Consider the following 17,708-nt stretch of genomic DNA (forward strand, 5'->3'; position numbering starts at 1 on the left):
AGAAAGTTGGCATACTTGTTTAGAAAATCCTGTTAATTCTTATGGTCTAAAAGTTATTTCTGTATCTATTAAGATTTGTGTGTATTAAAAATTGGCCAAAACAAACTTTTAGAAAGTTTTGTCAATTTCCCTCTTTTTCACAGAGTGCTCTGTAAAGCTTTGTTCCTGAAAATACATAAGAAAAATGCTCTTGTGCTGTTAAATTTTCTCTTTATAGTAGAAGAAATTTTTTTTCCAGCAGGTGACTATGGCCTCATTTTGGTGAAATGTGAAGGGTCATTTAAAATAAATTTTTATGCGAATACATATCTTTAAGTTTTTCATTTGTTTACGTTGAATAAATCAAACTACTGATAATTTTTACGTAATACCAGCTGGTCACAACAGGATTCTCTCAATTTTTCACTGAACTAAATTAAAAGGCTTGGCTTAGAGTTTGTGTCAACTTTTTATTAAGCTAAAAACAGAAATACATATGCAATATAATCAAATCTTGGCCAGAAATTACCTTGACTTTTTCAGTAGAATTTTAAGAAATTATAAGTTAAAGTTTCTAAATTCCAGATGAAGAATTAGTTTTAAGACAAAAAAATTACTTTTGCAAAATTAAAAGATCTGTTATCATTGCATTTCATTACATTAAAAGTCTGTAGTTGTCCTTGTACAATAAACAAGTATCTTATTTCAAAAGGGGTTTGTTTCTATTTGTAACTGCAGGATAAATCCTAGAATAAAAACGATGACATATAGCCTATGCAATAATTATAAATCACCCTTTTTTCTTCCTAACAGTATAGTCTGTGTTTGAATCATCAAGAAAATTGGGCACATGGGAAAAACCAAAATTGTCTGATGCCTGAACCAATCTATATTGTTTAACAGTCAAATATTTAAAAAGGGAACAACTTCAGCAAATAATATATATTTTTATAAGGGGTGGGATACTTGCATTTCTTTTAGTTATGCTTTTCTGTTTACATATGACTAAATCAAGGTCTCTCAGTAAGAACACTTAAAAGCAGGGATTTTATACTATGTCCATGTCACAGGAATCCCTTTGCAAAATCCGAAGTGTTATTATGAGTTTAATTGATTTTCTAAACCAGGAGTAGAAAAATGTATAAATAATAGGGTTTAGACAGGAGTTAAAGTCAAATAAAATTATCACAAAAGCAGAGGATGAGGCATTAAGTAAAGTATCTTGGCCTGTAAGTGTGAGACAGAATGCTGGTAACAGACATATCAGGAACACAACTACTACAACCCCCAGGGACCCGGCTACTTTAATCTCAGATTTCTTAACCTTTACAGAACCACGGAGAGTTATTCCTGCAGTGTGAGAGTGTATAGCTTGAATCTGAGAAACTGCCACCACAAATATTCTGAGATACAAAACTACTATTATAGTGATGGGGACTATAAAGGACAAAATAAGATCTACCATACCACCAATGTAATTAATCACAATGACACATTCACCTAAGCAGGTGTTATATATGCCAGGTTGTTTGAAATTCTCCATCAGATTAAGACTCTGAAACACTATAGACCAGGTCCAACACAAGGAAACACAGATTTGCACTTTTTCCGGTGTTATTTTAGTATTGTAATGAAGGGGGTAACATATAGCTACATAACGGTCAATAGATATCATCATCATGGTTCCTATTGAGACAGTGGTAAAAATATAAGCCAGATAGTGATATATGACACAGAAACTGTCACCCAGAAGCCAGCAGCCATTTATCTGAACAATATGAAAAAACATGAGGAGACCAATAAAGAAATCTGAGACAGCCAGAGAAAGAAGGAGCAGGTTGGTGGGAGAGTGGAGCTTCCTGTGGAAAAACAAAACAAAAGCAGATTTACTTTCTCTAATGTATGTAATCTGTTATTTTTTGTATAAAAGCAGATTAGCTGTTCTACAAAACCACAAACTAATTTACAACTATTCCAATAAGTATTGTTAAATTTTCTAACTCATTTGAAACCTGAAATGTGAGATAGAGATGATGACCAGTAGATTTAGAGATGAGGTGAGTAGAGAGATGGAAAACAGCAGAATGTAGGTTATCATAGTTTCAAAGTAAGTACGTTTTGGTCTGCTGCATGAAGTGTTAAAGAGTTGTGGAAAGCAGGGCTCAGTCTCCTCCATTATCATGAGGCAGCAGCTCCTGGATACTGATGAGGCTCTATGAGCTGATTTAACTGGCTGGTCTACTTATTCTCCACCTGACATTTCTGTCCCCATGGAAACCCATGTTTTTATTTTATTTATTTTTTTTATTTATTTATTCTTTTAAATTCTTTATTTCGAACATGAAAGAGAAAAACAATAAAACAATGTTTAAAAACATTGGAGAGAAAAACAACAAACAAGGTACCCTTCTTTCCTAAATTAATATACCTGTTACATGTGCGAAAAGGAGTAGGAAGAAGTAAAACTTATGTACTCCTACCCCTTTAATTCTTGTATTTCTTTAATTTACAATATTTATAATTATGTTGCTATATATATCCATATAAATACATACCTACCTACACATATACATACATAAATATGTATACACATATACCGTCATACATATAAACAAATTAACAAAACAAAAAACACAAACAAAACTTTCTACAATGCTTCACTATACCTTTTGAAAATAATTTCTTTGTACATTTTTTTGAAAAGGAATATGTTTGGGCATTGCTTTAGGTTCTCATTTAGTTTGTTCCACAATTTTACTCCACAAATTGATAAACATAATCTTTTTCTTGTTGTTCTACATCTATTAGTCTTAAAATTTCCCCTTCCCCTTAAATCGTACCCTCCCTCCCTTTCAGAGAACATCTTTTGGATATTCCCAGGCAATAGGCTATGTCTTACTTTGAACATGAATACTGCAATTTGGTATTCTATTAAGTCCTGGTATTTTAGCAATTTAGGTTTTAGAAATAATGCGTTTGTATGATCCTGAAGTCTAGCGTTGTGAATGATTCTTATTGCTCTTTTTTGCATTATGACTAGTGGCTGTAGTGAGTGTTGATAAGTGTTTCCCCAAACCTCTACACAGTAATTCAAATAAGGTAACAGTAGTGAGCAGTATAGGATGTGAAGTGCTTTGGAATTCAGAATGTACTTAGCTCTTGCTAGGACTGAAATACTTCTGGACAGTTTGGTTTTGATGTGTTTTATATGAGGCTTCCAGCAAATCTTGTCATCTATGATCACTCCAAGGAATTTATTTTCATGTACTCTATCTATGTTAACCCCCTCTATCTGTATTTGTGCTTGATGCTTAGACTTACAATTTCCGAATACCATGAATGTAGTTTTACTCAAATTTATTGATAACCTGTTTATGTCAAACCATTGTTTTATTTTCTTTAATTCTGAAGTGATTGATTCCAAGAGTTGCTGTAAGCTGTCCCCTGATCCAAATATGTTTGTATCATCTGCAAATAATACAAAATTCAATACCTGAGATATTTTACAAATATCATTGATATATAATAAAAATAACTTTGGTCCCAACACTGACCCCTGGGGGACTCCACAAGCAATGCCCAAACATTCAGACCTATAATCTCCAATCTTCACAAATTGTTGTCTGTCTCTCAGGTAACTACTTATCCAGTTTAGAGCCACCCCCCTGATCCCGATTTGTTCCAGTTTTCTGATTAATATTTTGTGATTTATTGTATCAAATGCTTTTTTTAGATCAATAAAAAGCCCAACTGCATATTTCTTTTTATCTGTGGAGTTTGTAATTTCTTCAATGAGTTCTGTTAGTGCTAGTGATGTTGATCTATTTTTTCTAAATCCATATTGGCTGTCAGTGAGTAGTATATTTTTATCAATAAATTTCTCTAATCTGTTGTTAAATAATTTTTCTAAAATTTTTGAAAATTGTGACAGTAGAGAGACAGGCCTGTAATTTGTGAAGTTGTTTATTTCCAGTTTTATATAGCGGAATGACTTTTGCTATTTTCATTTTTGTTGGAAATTTACCGGTTGAAAATGATAAATTGCAGATGTTGGTTAATGGTTTGGCGATCCCCTCTATTACTTTTTGTATAATTTCTATATCTATTCCATTGTGATCAGTGGATGGTTTGTTTTGCATTTTTTAACAATATAAATGATTTATTTTACATCTACTGCTGTCAGGAATATTGAACTGGGATTTCTTTCTATTAGCTTCTTATATGTACTTTCTGATGATTGTGGAACTGGGATTTGTTCAGCTAAGTTTGGTCCCACGTTTGCAAAAAATGTATTGAAGTTATGAAGCACATCCTCCATGTTATTAAGATTTTTATCATTCTCAATAAGTAATGGGGATAAGTATAAGTAGCCTGTCTATTTTTATTTTTAATAATATTATTTAAAATATTCCATATACCTTTAATATTGTTTTTATTATTTTCTAATAATTTTGCATAGTATTATACTTCTTATTCTTCTTTACAAGATCTCATAATGTCAGTTAACCTATTCTTATATTTCTTATATTTATTTTCAGTGTCTATAGTTCTGTGTTTTATAAATTCTCATAAATAAATAAATTTACAGATCTCACACTGGGGAAATTTACCGCTGCATTTAACCCATCCCCTTGTGGAGCAGTGGTCTGCCATTGTGCGGCGCCTGGGGTGCAAGGGGCTCTAGCTCAGAGAGCCAGACAGCAGGCTGTGGGGATTGAACCGGGTACTTGTACCCTTCTCATAGCACAAGCGCACTGTTTTAACCACTAAACCCGTGGTCCGCATCCAACGAACCTCGGTCCAGATATGGACCCATGTGCCATCCCATCCGGACCCGGAATAAATTGTTAAAATATTTGTTAATTTTGACGGGAGAATTAATTTTAAACCGGAGCATTTATTTTTTTCCCTATCTGACACAAGTGCTTTTACCAGCACTGCACTGAGCAAGGATTGGAAGCTACAAACCAATCGCGTGCGAGTCATACTAACCACGTGGTTCAACTAGCGAATGAAATCGCCAGCTTGAACTCAGAGCGAGTTGTATGAGCAAACTGAAGCAAAGGTTTGTAGCCAGGCACAGACATCCACGCAGTGTGATATAAGGAAGAGGAGGTGATAGGCGAGTGAAAAGGGATTGAAGCGAGAAACTCAGGGAGGTGATACAGGAAGACAGGCCGTGAATTACAGTACCACATTCTGGCTCCAGATGGTTTCTGAGACAGCCTTCCCAGATCTGAAAAAAGTGGCCCTGTTTATCTTGACCATGTTCGGCTCCACATACAGCTGTGAGGCAGCGTTCTCTACAATCAACATAATAAAAACAAAATATCGTTCCAAGCTCACCAATGAGCATCTGCACATGTGCATGAGAATGGCCCTGACCTCCTTCAAGCCCAGATTTAAAATGTTAGCAGGGCAAGCCAAAGCTCAATTCTCACACTGAGCAAGGGACATTGGGGGAAGACAGATGTAAGAGAAATCTGTAAGAGAAATAGTTCAGGTGTTTTGAGAGTTGTTTTGTTGAGCAGAAATATTGAGATTGTTCAATCAAAAGGAAACTGAATCTGCTATTTTTTTCTTAAGCACTTTCTTTATTTTTGAATACATAATTTAGTTATTTTTAATTTAAACTGCAGCCACACAATGTTATCCTGTGTTTCAGTGCTAATAAACTTCTTTGAAATTATTTTAACCTGTATTATTATTTTTTTAACACCATGTATTCCGATTTTGTCATACTGCAAATAGACGATATTGCGGACCTCTGCTTGAGGAAATTTCTTTAAACTGGACCTCCTCACACTTTTCTTGAATAGCCCTGCACTAAACCAACAGTACCCCTAAATGTACTTACAATGTCTCAATATCTTAAGTTATTTGATACTTTACATTAATTGATAAAGAACACCTCATATATACATTAATCATGGTGCTTACACATAGATATTTTCAAATTCTATTTATACTAGTAAGGACTCATAGTCCCTCAGTGACTATGAGTCCGGGTTGTCCGACTGAATCCTACCTCGTATTGGCACTGACTAAACTTGTAAACCAGGTGACTCACATGGATGATAATCCTCCCTCAGATTATCATGGTCACTAACCTGTTTTTTTCCTGCAGAGGTTCGAGCATTAGGTGCCCTAACCGCTGCTCCTCTGATCTGCTTTTTTTTAATTAAAGGCTTCTGAGTAATTTGAATCAACCTACCTCCATTTCCCAGTCCCCCTGCAGCTTCCACCCTGCCACCCATGCCTGGAATCTGTGTTTCTATTCCAGTCCCAAACCATTTTCAGGTGTCCTGAGTAAGTCCAGAGGGTTACTTCTACAATGTTCTTTGGTTTTTCGTCATGCCCCACAATCTTTTCCGGATAACGCTCATAGGATCACTCATATTGTTGGTCTTCTTAGAGATCGGGCTCTTAGATTGGCCAAATCTTTTATTGATGAAATGAATTACAGCTACGCCGAATTCTTAGTTCTTTTAAAAATATTTTTTTCCTCCTCCCTGAGCGAGGAGGAGGCAGGCATAAGATTGTGGGAGCTGATGCAGGGTAATCGGTGGGTTGCTGACTTCAGTGTTGACTTCATGGGACAGCCGTGCATTAAAGACGTTTTTTCTCAACTCTGTCTCAGATAGGCTGGGAGCCAAGCTGGCTACCCGCAACAAATCCGATAGCCTAGAGGGGCTAATAGATCTAGCCATTCGGGTAGACGAACCCTCCAAGAGAGGGCTCGTGAGAGGCGGGGCCGGGACCTCCTCAACGTTCCAGTCTTCCGGTTTCTGTTGTGTCACACCAATCCCAACTGTCTTTCTCTGGCAGTCAGCCTATTGATGAGCCCATGCAAATTGTTAGAGCCCGGTTATCTACCAAGGAGAAAGAACAACGGATTAGGAATAAAAAGTGCCTTTATTGTGGCGCTGCTAGGCATTTTCAGTTATCTTGTCCCCTTCGCCCAAAATATCTGGCCTACCAGTAGTTCAGGGGATACTGGTGGGCACATGTTCCAAGAATCCCAGTCCTAGGTTCCTGTTACAGGCTGTATTTTGCCTGCAGGACAAGCAGCACCCTGTTTCTGCCTTGGTTGATTCCAGTTCTGAACAAAACCTCATAGCCTTAGTTCAACGTTATGATATCTTGGTCCGTACATTACCTTCCCCTGTTTCCCACGCAGCTCTTGATGGAAGTCCACTTGCAACCATTACCCAGCAGACTCTCCCCTTTTAGTTTATCTCTTCTGGTAACCATCATGAGTCCATTTCATTTTTTGTTTTTCCCACAAGACACTCAGCTATAGTATTAGGTTATCCTTGGTTAGCTGCTCACAACCCTCACATTAACTGGAAAGACTCACACATTGAGACCTGGAGCTTCAGTTGTCTGGCTACTTGTCTCCAATCCGCTCTTCCTCATGGCTGGGCTAGTCCTTTTCTTATTGACGTTCCTTCTGATCTGTCTAATATTCCGCCCGAATACCATGATCTCCACCGAGTGTTTAGCAAAGACCTGGCTCTGAGCCTTCCACCACATCGCTCCTATGATAGTGTTATAGATCTTCCTGGGGCTCCTCTGCGATTTGCTCACCTCTATAAATTGCCCCAGTCGGAGCAAGGTGCGATGGAGAAATATATAAGTGATTTGTTAAAAGCCGGCATCATCCGGACTTCTTCCTCACCCCTTGGGCAGGTTTCGTCTTTGTTGCTAAAAAAGATAAAACATTGCGCCCTTGTATTGATTACCGTGGTCTTAATCAGATTTCTGTTAAGAATAAATATTCTCTACCCCTCCTGGCATCAGCCTTTGATACTGTTCAGGGCACCAACATCTTTACTAAACTGGACCTTCGAAATGCTTATCTCTTGGTCCGGATTCGAGAAGGAGAAGAATGAAAGACGGAATTCAAAACCTCTATCGGCCACTACAAGTACTTGGTCATGCCCTTCGGCCTCACTAATACCCCAGCTGTTTTTCAGGCACTCATAAATGATGTCCTCAGAGACTTTATTAACCAGTTTGTGTACCTCAATGACATCCTTGTTTATTCTCAGAACCCTCGACAACATCAGCAACACGTCCACCAGGTCCTTCAAGGTCTTCTGGAGAACCACCTCTTTGTTAAGGAAGAAAAGTGTTGGTTCCACCGAGAGACCATCAGCTTCCTTGGCTTCATTTTGGAGGGTGGACAGGTGAAGACAGACCCCGGAAAAGTTGAGGCAGTCATCAACTGGCCCGTTCCTAACACCCGTAAGCAACTCCAGCACTTCTTGGGTTTTGCCAACTTTTACTGAGCCTTCATCAAAAATTATAGTTCTGCCTCACCTTTCACCATTCTAACATCCACCAACATTGTCTTCCAGTGGTCTCCAGAAGCTGATCAGGCATTCCGCCTCTTAAAGGAGAGGTTTTCTCAGGCTCCCATCCTTTCCTACCCTGATCCGTCAGCTCAGTTCACATTGGAGGTGGATGTTAGATTCAAAATATTGTGAGTTCATATTTCATAGGACAAAAATGAATCTGAAGCACAAAAGGATTTTTCAAACAGAGCTTTTCCTGCAGGAATGAGAAAGGCTGCTGCTCACATCCCAGCACCAATCTGACCCCCAACAGAACAGCAGAGTCTTTTATTCACAGAGCAGAAACAGATGGGTGGGTTTTATGACCCTAGAATGACCAACTGGCTGTGAGGCAGGTCATAAAAGTTTATGACCCTGTAAATGCCTTCTGTCTGAAGGCAATTCTAGAATAAACCTCCTGACTGAATCACAGGACAGAATGTAGCATCTTATTTCTTCAATGTTTCATATGCACACACATTAACTTTATAATCATCATTTGGTTAAACCTAACAGTGGATGCCTCTGACTCTGGAGCTGGAGCTGTTTTGTCACAGATGTTCCCTTCAGATGGCAAACATACTCCCTGTGCGCTCTTCTCCAGAAGCTTCTCTCCCACTGAGAGAAACTTCGACGTGGGAGATCGAGAGCTACTGGCCATCAAGATGGCTCTGGAAGAGGGGCGTCATTGGCTGGAGGGTACTGAATTGCCCATAGATATCTGGACTGATCAAAAGAACCTTTCATATATCCAGTCAGCCAGACGTTTAAACTCCCGTCAAAGCCGCTGGTCCCTGTTCTTTTCTCGGTTCAATTTCATCATTACTTACTGCTCTGGATCCAAGAACACCAAGCCCGATGCTCTGTCTCGAATGTTTTCCACTCTTGAAGAGGCAGAAGAACCAGACACCATCGTCCTTGAATCTTGAGTGGTGGGACCCATCACCTAGGATCTTGAGAACAGAATAAAACAAGCCCAAATGGGTGAACCAGATCCAGGTGGTGGTCTTCCCCAGAGACTCTATGTACCTTCTGTGGTTCACTCTCAGGTTATCCGCTGGGGGCACTCCTCTAGGTTCTCCGGTCATCCTGGCTCCAGCCGCAACATCGCCTTTATTTGGTGGCCATCTCTTAATAGAGATGTAGCCGAGTTTGTGTCAGCATCATGTAGCTGAGTTCTTGTCACCATCTGACACAGAGAGCAGGAGAGAGGAGAGGAAGAAGGAAGAGTTGGAAAACAGTCAAGGGAGGGAGAAAGAGAAGCCATAGCGATGCTAAGCTAGCGCTAGCCTAGGTTAGCTACTACTTACTACCAGAAATAAAACCGTGTGAAACTGACAAGTGCTCAGTAGAAAAGTGCAGCAAAATGAGCTATGTTTTAAAGTGGTTCTGGACAGTTAGAGTTGTTATCCTTCTCACTTCAGCTACCTCCAGGTTTAGTGTCTCCTCCCCCTGGTGTGGATCAGCTTTCACGGCTGGAAGGGTGTGTTGTATTCTGTGATCATCCAAATGCCTTTCAACATCCTCCTGGTGTTGCTGTCATTGTGGAAAAGATCCTGGATCCTCTGGCTGTGGTTCTCCTTCGCTGATCTGATGGCACGGTTTAAGTTGGCATGCGCTGTTCTTAGTGCCTCCTTATAACCAGACTTGAAAGCTGAGTTCCGTGCTTTTTGCGATTTCCGAACTTCTCCATTTATCCAGGGTGGTCGGTTGACCCGGGTGGTGATGTTCTTTTTGATGCTCACTTCCTCAATGCATCTGTTAATGTAGGCTGACACAGTCATGGCATACTCATCAATATTTAAAAAGTTATCATATGTTGCTGCAGCCTTAAAGATGTTCCAGTCAGAGCATTTAAAACAGTCTGGAGTGTTTCCATGGCGCCCTCAGACCAGACTCGGAACTCTTTAACTGTCGGTTTAGCCCTGATCAGCTGGGGCTTATATGCAGCGATAGCATGACAGATAGCTGATCTGATGAACCGAGGTTGGGGCGCGGGGCTGCACTGAATGCTTCTGTGATGTTAGAGTAAACCAGGTCAAAAGTGTTTTCACCCCAAGTTGTCACATGTTGGTAAAAATGAGGGAGAACAGTCTTCAAGTTAGCCTGGTTAATAATGAAAACACCCTCTGTGTATGCAGTTTAGAGCTCAGAGATAGCCTGGTATAGATTCTTCATGGCCTCTTTAATGTTAGCACTGGGGGGCACATAAACAGCAGTAATGCTAACCACACGGAACTCTCTGGGCAGATAGAACGGCCTGCAGTTAACAGTCAGATACCCGATGTCAGGAGAGCAGTAGCTGGCGACTGGTCTAGTGTTTTTACACCAGCTGTTGTAAACACAGCTTGCTTCTCCTATTGTTCAACAAAGAAATTAAGCATTTATCTTTTCTTCTCTTATCATCATATCAGCAGTTTCTGCTGTTTTCAGCTTACAGTTTAGCGTACAGTATTCTCACAACTGTTTAGCAGGAACAGCAATTTTTCGAGTCTTAATTGCACTTACATGGTAAGCCAAAATGAAAGTTTTTGAGTAATCAAGTATGAAGAAAAGGCGATGTATATGAAAGTGTTTCATCAGTAAAATATGTCCCTAATATGTAAGTATGTGTGTATGTGAAGTGTAAGTTGATAAAAAGGCACAAATTCACACGAGGTGGGTGTGCTGCAAAACCTGCTCAGGTATTTAAATCATTAGATTTTGATGTTATGGAATGCTATTGGTAGCTGATAAGTGTTTATTTTTATGCATTTAGCAGATGATTTTTTTTTATATCAGCAACTTATCACTTCATCAAACATATCTCTGATGAAGAATGACCAATTTGAAAAATATTTAACCAGGTGGCCAGAAAACGGAACGCTAAACAGTAAAACTGGAATATTTTAGCCCTAGAGATAAATGAGATAGTTCTAACTTATACCATCAAGGAGGTGGACAACTTTACTTGAGACGATAAAAAGTAAAGACAAAAAAGAGTTTTACTGACTTTTGACTTGGCAGCTCAGAGCGGGACAGAAAGAGACTGAATAAGCTGGTGAGGAATGCCACTTCTGTCCTGGGCTGCCTTCTGGACTCAGTGGAGGAAGTGGCTGAGAGGAGGGTGCTGTCCAAAATCACATCCATCATGGACAACACCTCTCACCCCCTGCACCAGACTATAGAGGAGTTGAGCTGCTCCTTTAGGGAAAGACTTAGACACCCTGTCTGTAAGAAGGAGCGCTACCACAGGTCATTCATTCCTGCTGCCACCAGACTCTATAATACTGCACTATAACCACAATAACTCCTGTAACAAGCACTGAACAAATATATTATAGTTTTTTATTTATTGACTGTGCAATATTCTGTGCAATATGCTGACTGTGCAATATATGTGAATAGAATAGTTATACCACTACCTCACCGTTGTTCCTTACCTACTACACTTTAATGTAAAAGTCAATCCACCTGTATATAAGCCATCCTGATTGTACATATGTCCCCTCAAATATCTGTGTTACTCCCTTGTATTTTTAATTTTTATTTTTTTATCTATTTTTATTTTATTTTTATTTATTTTTATTCCTAATGTACTTTTTCCTCCTTGTTTGCACCTTCTTTAAGTACTACAGTATGCCAATATGTGACCAGTAAATTTCTCCGCTGTGAGATCAATAAAGCTCATCTAATCTAATCTAATCTAAGATCAGTGTCAATACCTCATCTTGTGGTACCAGCAGAGACACTGCCAGGCATTGTTCATTATTTTGTTATTTTCTGTTTGCAACTATTGGTGGGGGGGGGGGCATTAGAACAATGGTTTTGTGCTGCTAAATTTTCTCATTATGGTAGGAGAAAATTTTTTCTATTTGTTATAGTCAAGTGACCATGGCCTCATTTTGGTGAAATATGATGGGTCATTTTATATACATTTTGACGCAAATAGGTATCTTTAAGTTTTTCATGTGTTTGATGTTGAATAAATCCAGCTACTGATTATTTTTATGTAATACAAGCTGGTTACAACAGAAGTCTGTCACTTTTGTGCATTTTTACACTGGACTAAAATAAAAGGCTTGCCTTTAGCTTTGTGTCAACTTTTTATTTAGCTAAAAACAGAAACGCAAAGAAAGAATTAAGACATGTGCATCAAAGTAAAATATTGGCCATAACTGATCATAACTTGTTCAGTTGAATTTTTAGAAATTATGAGTTGAAGTTTCTAAATTCCATATGACGAATTTCAGTATCAAGACAAATAAAAAAATATATCAGTTATCATTGCATTTAATTGCACTAAAACGTAGTTGTAGCTGTCCCAGTAAAATATAAAAAGTATTTTATTTCAAAACGGTCTATTTGTAACTGTAGAATAAATCCTGGGAAAAAAAATGATGAGATGATGAGATAAAGTCTATGCTACAATAATAAATACCCAGTTTTTTTCTTCCTAACAGCATGGTGTGGGTTTGAAACATAAAGAAAATTGGGCACATGGGAAAAACCAGAAGTGTCTGGTGCCTGAACCCATCTACATTGTTTAACAGTCAGATTTTTAAGAGGAAGAACTTCAACAAATAATATAGTTTTAGAAGAAGTGGGATTCTTGCATTTCTTTTACACTGCGAAACCTATTATTTACCCTAAATTAGAGTAAGTAAATAAGACGATTTGCCAATGGAATTAGTATTTTTACCCTTAAAATAAGATAATTTGTTAATATGCACTTGAATTAAGACAATGCAATAATTTTGTCTTATTTTAAATATAAATTGTCTTGTTCCATTGACAAAGTGTCTCACTTGCATCCTCAATTCAAGACTAAATGCACTTATTTTAAGAAAAAATGCTTTTCTGTTGACATATGCCTAAATTAAGGCCTTATTTTTTTTTCAGTGAGAACACTTTAATGCAGGGTTTTTATAGTATGTCCATGTCACATGAATCACTTTGCAAAATCTTAAGTGTTAAAATGAGTTTAATTGCTTTTCTAAACCAGGAATAGAAAAAGGCATAAATAATAGGGTTTAGACAGGAGTTAAAGTCAAATAAAATTATCACAAAAGCAGCGGCTGAGGTATTAAGTAAAGTATCTTGGCCTGTAAGTGTGACACAGAATGCTGGTAACAGACATATCAGGAACACTATAACTACAACCCCGAGGGACCCGGCTACTTTAATCTCAGATTTCCAAACATTTACAGAACCATGGAGGGTTAATCCTGCAGTGTGAGAGTGTATAGCTCGAATCTGAGAAACTGCCACCACAAATATTCTGAGGTACAAAACTAGCATTACAGTGATGGGGACTACAAAGGACAAAATAAGATCTACCATACCACCAATATAATTGAACACAATGACACATTCACCTAAGCAGGAGTTATACATGCCAGGTTGTTTGAAGTTATCCATCAAATTAAGACTCTGAAACACCACAGACCAGGTCCAACACAGGGAAACACAGATTTGCACTTTTTTCTGTGTTATTTTAGTGTTGTAATGAAGGGGGTAACATATAGCTACATAACGGTCAATAGATATCATCACCATGGTTCCTGTTGAGGCATTGGCAAAAATATAAGCCAGATAGTGAAATATGACACAGAAACTGTCACCCAGAAGCCAGCAGCCATTTATCTGAACAATATGAAAGAACATGAGGAGACCAATAAAGAAATCAGAGACAGCAAGAGACAGAAGGAGCAGGTTGGTGGGAGAGTGGAGCTTCCTGTGGAGAAAAACAAAAGCAGATTTATTTTCACTAGTCTGTGTAATCTGTTATTGATTGTATAAAAGCAGATTTGTTGTACTACAAAACCCCAAAGTAATTTACAGCAATTTCAATAATTATTGTTAAATTAGCTAACTCATTTTAAACCTGAAGTGTGAGACAGAGATGATGACCAGCAGATTTAAAGATGAGGTGAGCAGAGAGATGGAAAACATCAGAATGTAGGTTATCATAGTTTCAAAATAAGTACGTTTTGGTCTGCTGCATGAAGTGTTAAAGAGTTGTGGAAAGCAGAGCTCAGTCTCCTCCATTATCTGCTGATAGAGCCTGATGAGGCTCTATCAGCTGATTTATCTGACTGGTCTACTTATTCTCCACCTCCCATTTCTGTCCCCATGGAAACCCATGTGATAAGATGTTTTTACATCTTAAATACCAATAATAATTAAACGTTATTGATCTCACACTGGGGAAATTTACCCTTGCATTTAACCCATCCACTTTTGAAGCAGTGGGCTGCCACTGTGCGGTGCCCGGGGAGCAATTTGGGGTTAAGGGTCTTGCACAGAGAGCCAGCGTGCTGGATGTTGGGATCGAACCGGGTACTTGCAACCTTCTCAGAGCACATGCGCACTGCTTCAACCTTTAGGCCAACACTCCCCCTACATGTATTTATAATGTCTGAATATCTTTAGTTATGTGATGCTTTACATTAATTGATAAAGACACCCTATATATTAATTTATCATGGTGCTATGACATAGATATTTTCAGATTTTATTTATACTAGTAAAGACTCATAGTCCCTTAGTGACTCCAATTATCAGGAGGTTGTCACAAGATTTTCTCAGTGTTCAATCTATGCAGTATGCGGATGGACAACCAACTCAGTCATTTTTGGTTTCAAGTTTTCAACATCTTAACTTTATAACACTGAGGCCATCTAATGAGTACATTCTTTTTCCCTGTAAACCAAGCGCAGGAAAATTTTACATCCTGAAGTCAGACTGAAAAAGAAGAGATATTTGTAATCCTGAGGAATAGAGCCAAGAGGCACAAAGGTCAGGGCATGGATGGCTTGTCAGTTTCTGACAGGAACAGCCTGTTTGGATGACCTTGTTCGGATAACTTGAGCCCACAGGTGTGCCGACTCCAAGCAAGTTCTCTGTCCTGTAACGATCTGATCTGGAATAAACTCTGTCAATTTTTACTGTAGTTTTTAGTCTTTTTATATAGTTTTACCAAGTTTTGAGTTAAGAGTAATTAAACCAAGTTGCTTACTTCCAGGAAAAGAACCGGAAGAGAAGTTCGAGGTGTAATCGCCTTCAGTGGGACATGGCACTCTAGGCCTAGGGGTACCTGGCTCCCCACTATCTTTACTTGGTGATGTATTGGGGTCTTTAGGGTCCTGCATGCATGGCTAAAACATATGCATCCCTATTGCTCTCAGAGCAGTCAAACAAAACTTTACAGTCTTTGGCCTTATCATTTGTGGATGGACAATGTTTATAACATATGGAGTGCTCTTTGAATAGACTCCTCTTGTCCAGTGTTTTAATTCTGAAGCCTCTGCATTTGGTGAGAAAGTATGGCTTTTGGTGAATGGGACACTACTTGTTTGGTGATGGTTGATGCCCTCTGTTCTCTGCGCCATTCCATAGGCTGAAGGTCGATCCTCTAGCTGATTTCTCGGGTGGCCAACTCATCCTTTATCTTCTCATGCAGTCCTATGACGAAACATCCATCAAGGCATCCTTATTGCAGTGACTGTCCAATGATAACAGATGAAAGTCTATGTATTCTGCCACTGACCGTTACTACTCTTTGATGGACAACAGTCCTTAGTTTGCCTCACAACAAGGTAAAACAGGGCTGACCACACCCATTACTTCCTGATAGAAATCCTGGTAAGAGTGACAAATACTAGAGTTGCTCTGCTACTAAGAAGTGCCCCGAAGCTTTTCTTTGCTTGCTAAAAGGGACATCATGTAGGTGATCTTAGAGAGTTCAGAGGCATAACATGAAGGCTGTAACTCAAAGTGAAAATCCCACTAAGTGAGATAAACCCTGTATTGATTGTAGTAACAGGAAGGGCCATTGTGACAGAGGCAGACATTTGTGGATGTGGCTGAGTGGGTGAAGCCTGGCTATGCAAATTGGATAAAATTTCACGAACGGCAGTTTAGAAATGGATTGTTCTACACCTGCTCACCACTGTCTGTTGATGGTTCCATTTAAGGCCAAGTTATTCTGCAGGTCCTGTCAGCGATTCGCTGAGAGCATCAGTCCCAGAGAATAACTCCAGCCGAATTATGATTATCCATGGTCAGGCCCAGGGTCAAACCTGTGAAGACAATAACAGGCAGGAGGAACAGGCGGACAAACCAGAATCCATAGTCGGAAGTGTAGTCCAGGGTCAGAGCCAGGTGATCAGAAGTCCAATGAAGCACCAGGATGAGTTTGAGAAATACTTCCAGGTAGGCAATGGGCAGGTGGTTCAGACAGGGATCGAGGAGATTCAGAAACAGTCACAGATCGGGTTAGGCCAGGGGTCTGCAACCCAAACTGCTCAAAGAGCCATATTGGACCAAAAGAACAAAAAATAAATCTGTTTGGAGCTGCAAAAATTTAAATGTTATATAATAGTCTCGTTTGTGGGCTCTAAGTGTATTATCCCACTATAGAAAAGGATTAGGTGGGCTTAAATATATAATAAGCATTCATGATTAAATGTTTATCCTGGAGCAAATGTCACATAGTAGAATAAGGTGAGGGAGGAGCAGTGAACACTCCCATCGCGTGACGCTTCACAGCACGGTTTAAGTTTTGTTGCATTGATGAAATTTTAGAAACATAATAAAGAAATTTTTCTATGGTGGACGTGTTTCTGTTGGGAGGAGTTGATTGAATCATGACGAACCAGCAGGAACTGACCTCCACATTAGAGCAGCGCTCTCTAACCATGAAATCCCACATCCTCCGTCACCAGCGTTCCTTGGTGTGAATTATATTTTTAGGATTTGGGGAAAAAATTGAAGAAAATTCACATACCTCCATCAGAACGCTACCTGTTTGACCTTTGGACTCTTTTCCATCCTTGCAACAAAACTAGCAGCAGTATTGGAGATGCAATCCACTTCTTTAATCTATCTTTGCGCTCCTGTAATTTATCCAGAAGTTCTGCAATCACACTTTTTCTCTCCCTCCCAACTTTGTGGTTGGCTGCATATTTACCCTTCCCTGGTAATGTCTTTCCAAATGTTTATTTTTATTTTTGACAACCTCTCATTACTAAGCAAAAATACAGGCAATCCTTCTGCGTTGATAATGAAAGCAAATGATTCGGTCCATTCTTTGAATCCTCTTTTCTTATTAGCTATTTTCCTTTTTTCGCTTTGGAATCCATGGTTTAAGACACGCCTGCAGCTTTGTTTGCCTGGCACCGCTGGTTCCAAGTTATAACCACTGATCTCTGTGGCTAGGCACAAATTATTGTTCAAATGTCTTTATTATAGAAATGTTTACAGCAGTGGAAAACATAATTATTTTTTGTTTTACCTATTGCACACCATATTAAAACAAACAAAACAAAACAAAAAAATTGATTTTCATATATTTTTTTAAAGCTCCAGGGGGTTGGAGGGGGGGACGGATTAACTGAGGCCAAGCTG

The 17,708-nt window shown here is 38.9% G+C and overlaps 2 protein-coding genes across 2 annotated transcripts; both read right to left on the reverse strand.

Annotated features, from left to right (window-relative positions):
• Nucleotides 1–1,027: 1,027 nt before the first annotated feature.
• Nucleotides 1,028–2,109, reverse strand: LOC107094841 (trace amine-associated receptor 13c-like). Its single transcript, XM_015390703.1, has 2 exons — nucleotides 1,992–2,109; nucleotides 1,028–1,838 (listed from the first exon to the last, which is right to left on the reverse strand). Exons 1-2 carry the CDS (start codon nucleotides 2,075–2,077, stop codon nucleotides 1,028–1,030), a joined length of 897 nt encoding a protein of 298 aa, XP_015246189.1. The 5' UTR covers nucleotides 2,078–2,109.
• An 11,114-nt stretch (nucleotides 2,110–13,223) lies between these two features.
• LOC107094842 (trace amine-associated receptor 13c-like) lies at nucleotides 13,224–14,270 on the reverse strand. Its single transcript, XM_015390704.1, has 2 exons — nucleotides 14,185–14,270; nucleotides 13,224–14,034 (listed from the first exon to the last, which is right to left on the reverse strand). The coding sequence occupies exons 1-2, from the start codon at nucleotides 14,268–14,270 to the stop codon at nucleotides 13,224–13,226; spliced, it is 897 nt and encodes a 298-aa protein (XP_015246190.1).
• Nucleotides 14,271–17,708: the final 3,438 nt, after the last annotated feature.

Source organism: Cyprinodon variegatus, unplaced genomic scaffold (genome assembly GCF_000732505.1).
Source record: "Cyprinodon variegatus isolate N-32 unplaced genomic scaffold, C_variegatus-1.0 Scaffold509, whole genome shotgun sequence".
Classification (NCBI taxonomy): Eukaryota; Metazoa; Chordata; class Actinopteri; order Cyprinodontiformes; family Cyprinodontidae; genus Cyprinodon; species Cyprinodon variegatus.

What these genes read in the sequence shown, in the direction of transcription:
- LOC107094841 (XM_015390703.1), bottom strand. Translation starts at nt 2,077, where the DNA reads ATGATAACCTACATTCTGCTGTTTTCCATCTCTCTACTCACCTCATCT. An exon ending in ATCTCTATCTCACATTTCAG is followed by an intron (nt 1,839 to 1,991) that starts GTTTCAAATGAG and finishes GTTTTTCCACAG; the next exon opens with GAAGCTCCACTCTCCCACCA.
- LOC107094842 (XM_015390704.1), bottom strand. Translation starts at nt 14,270, where the DNA reads ATGATAACCTACATTCTGATGTTTTCCATCTCTCTGCTCACCTCATCT. An exon ending in ATCTCTGTCTCACACTTCAG is followed by an intron (nt 14,035 to 14,184) that starts GTTTAAAATGAG and finishes TTTTCTCCACAG; the next exon opens with GAAGCTCCACTCTCCCACCA.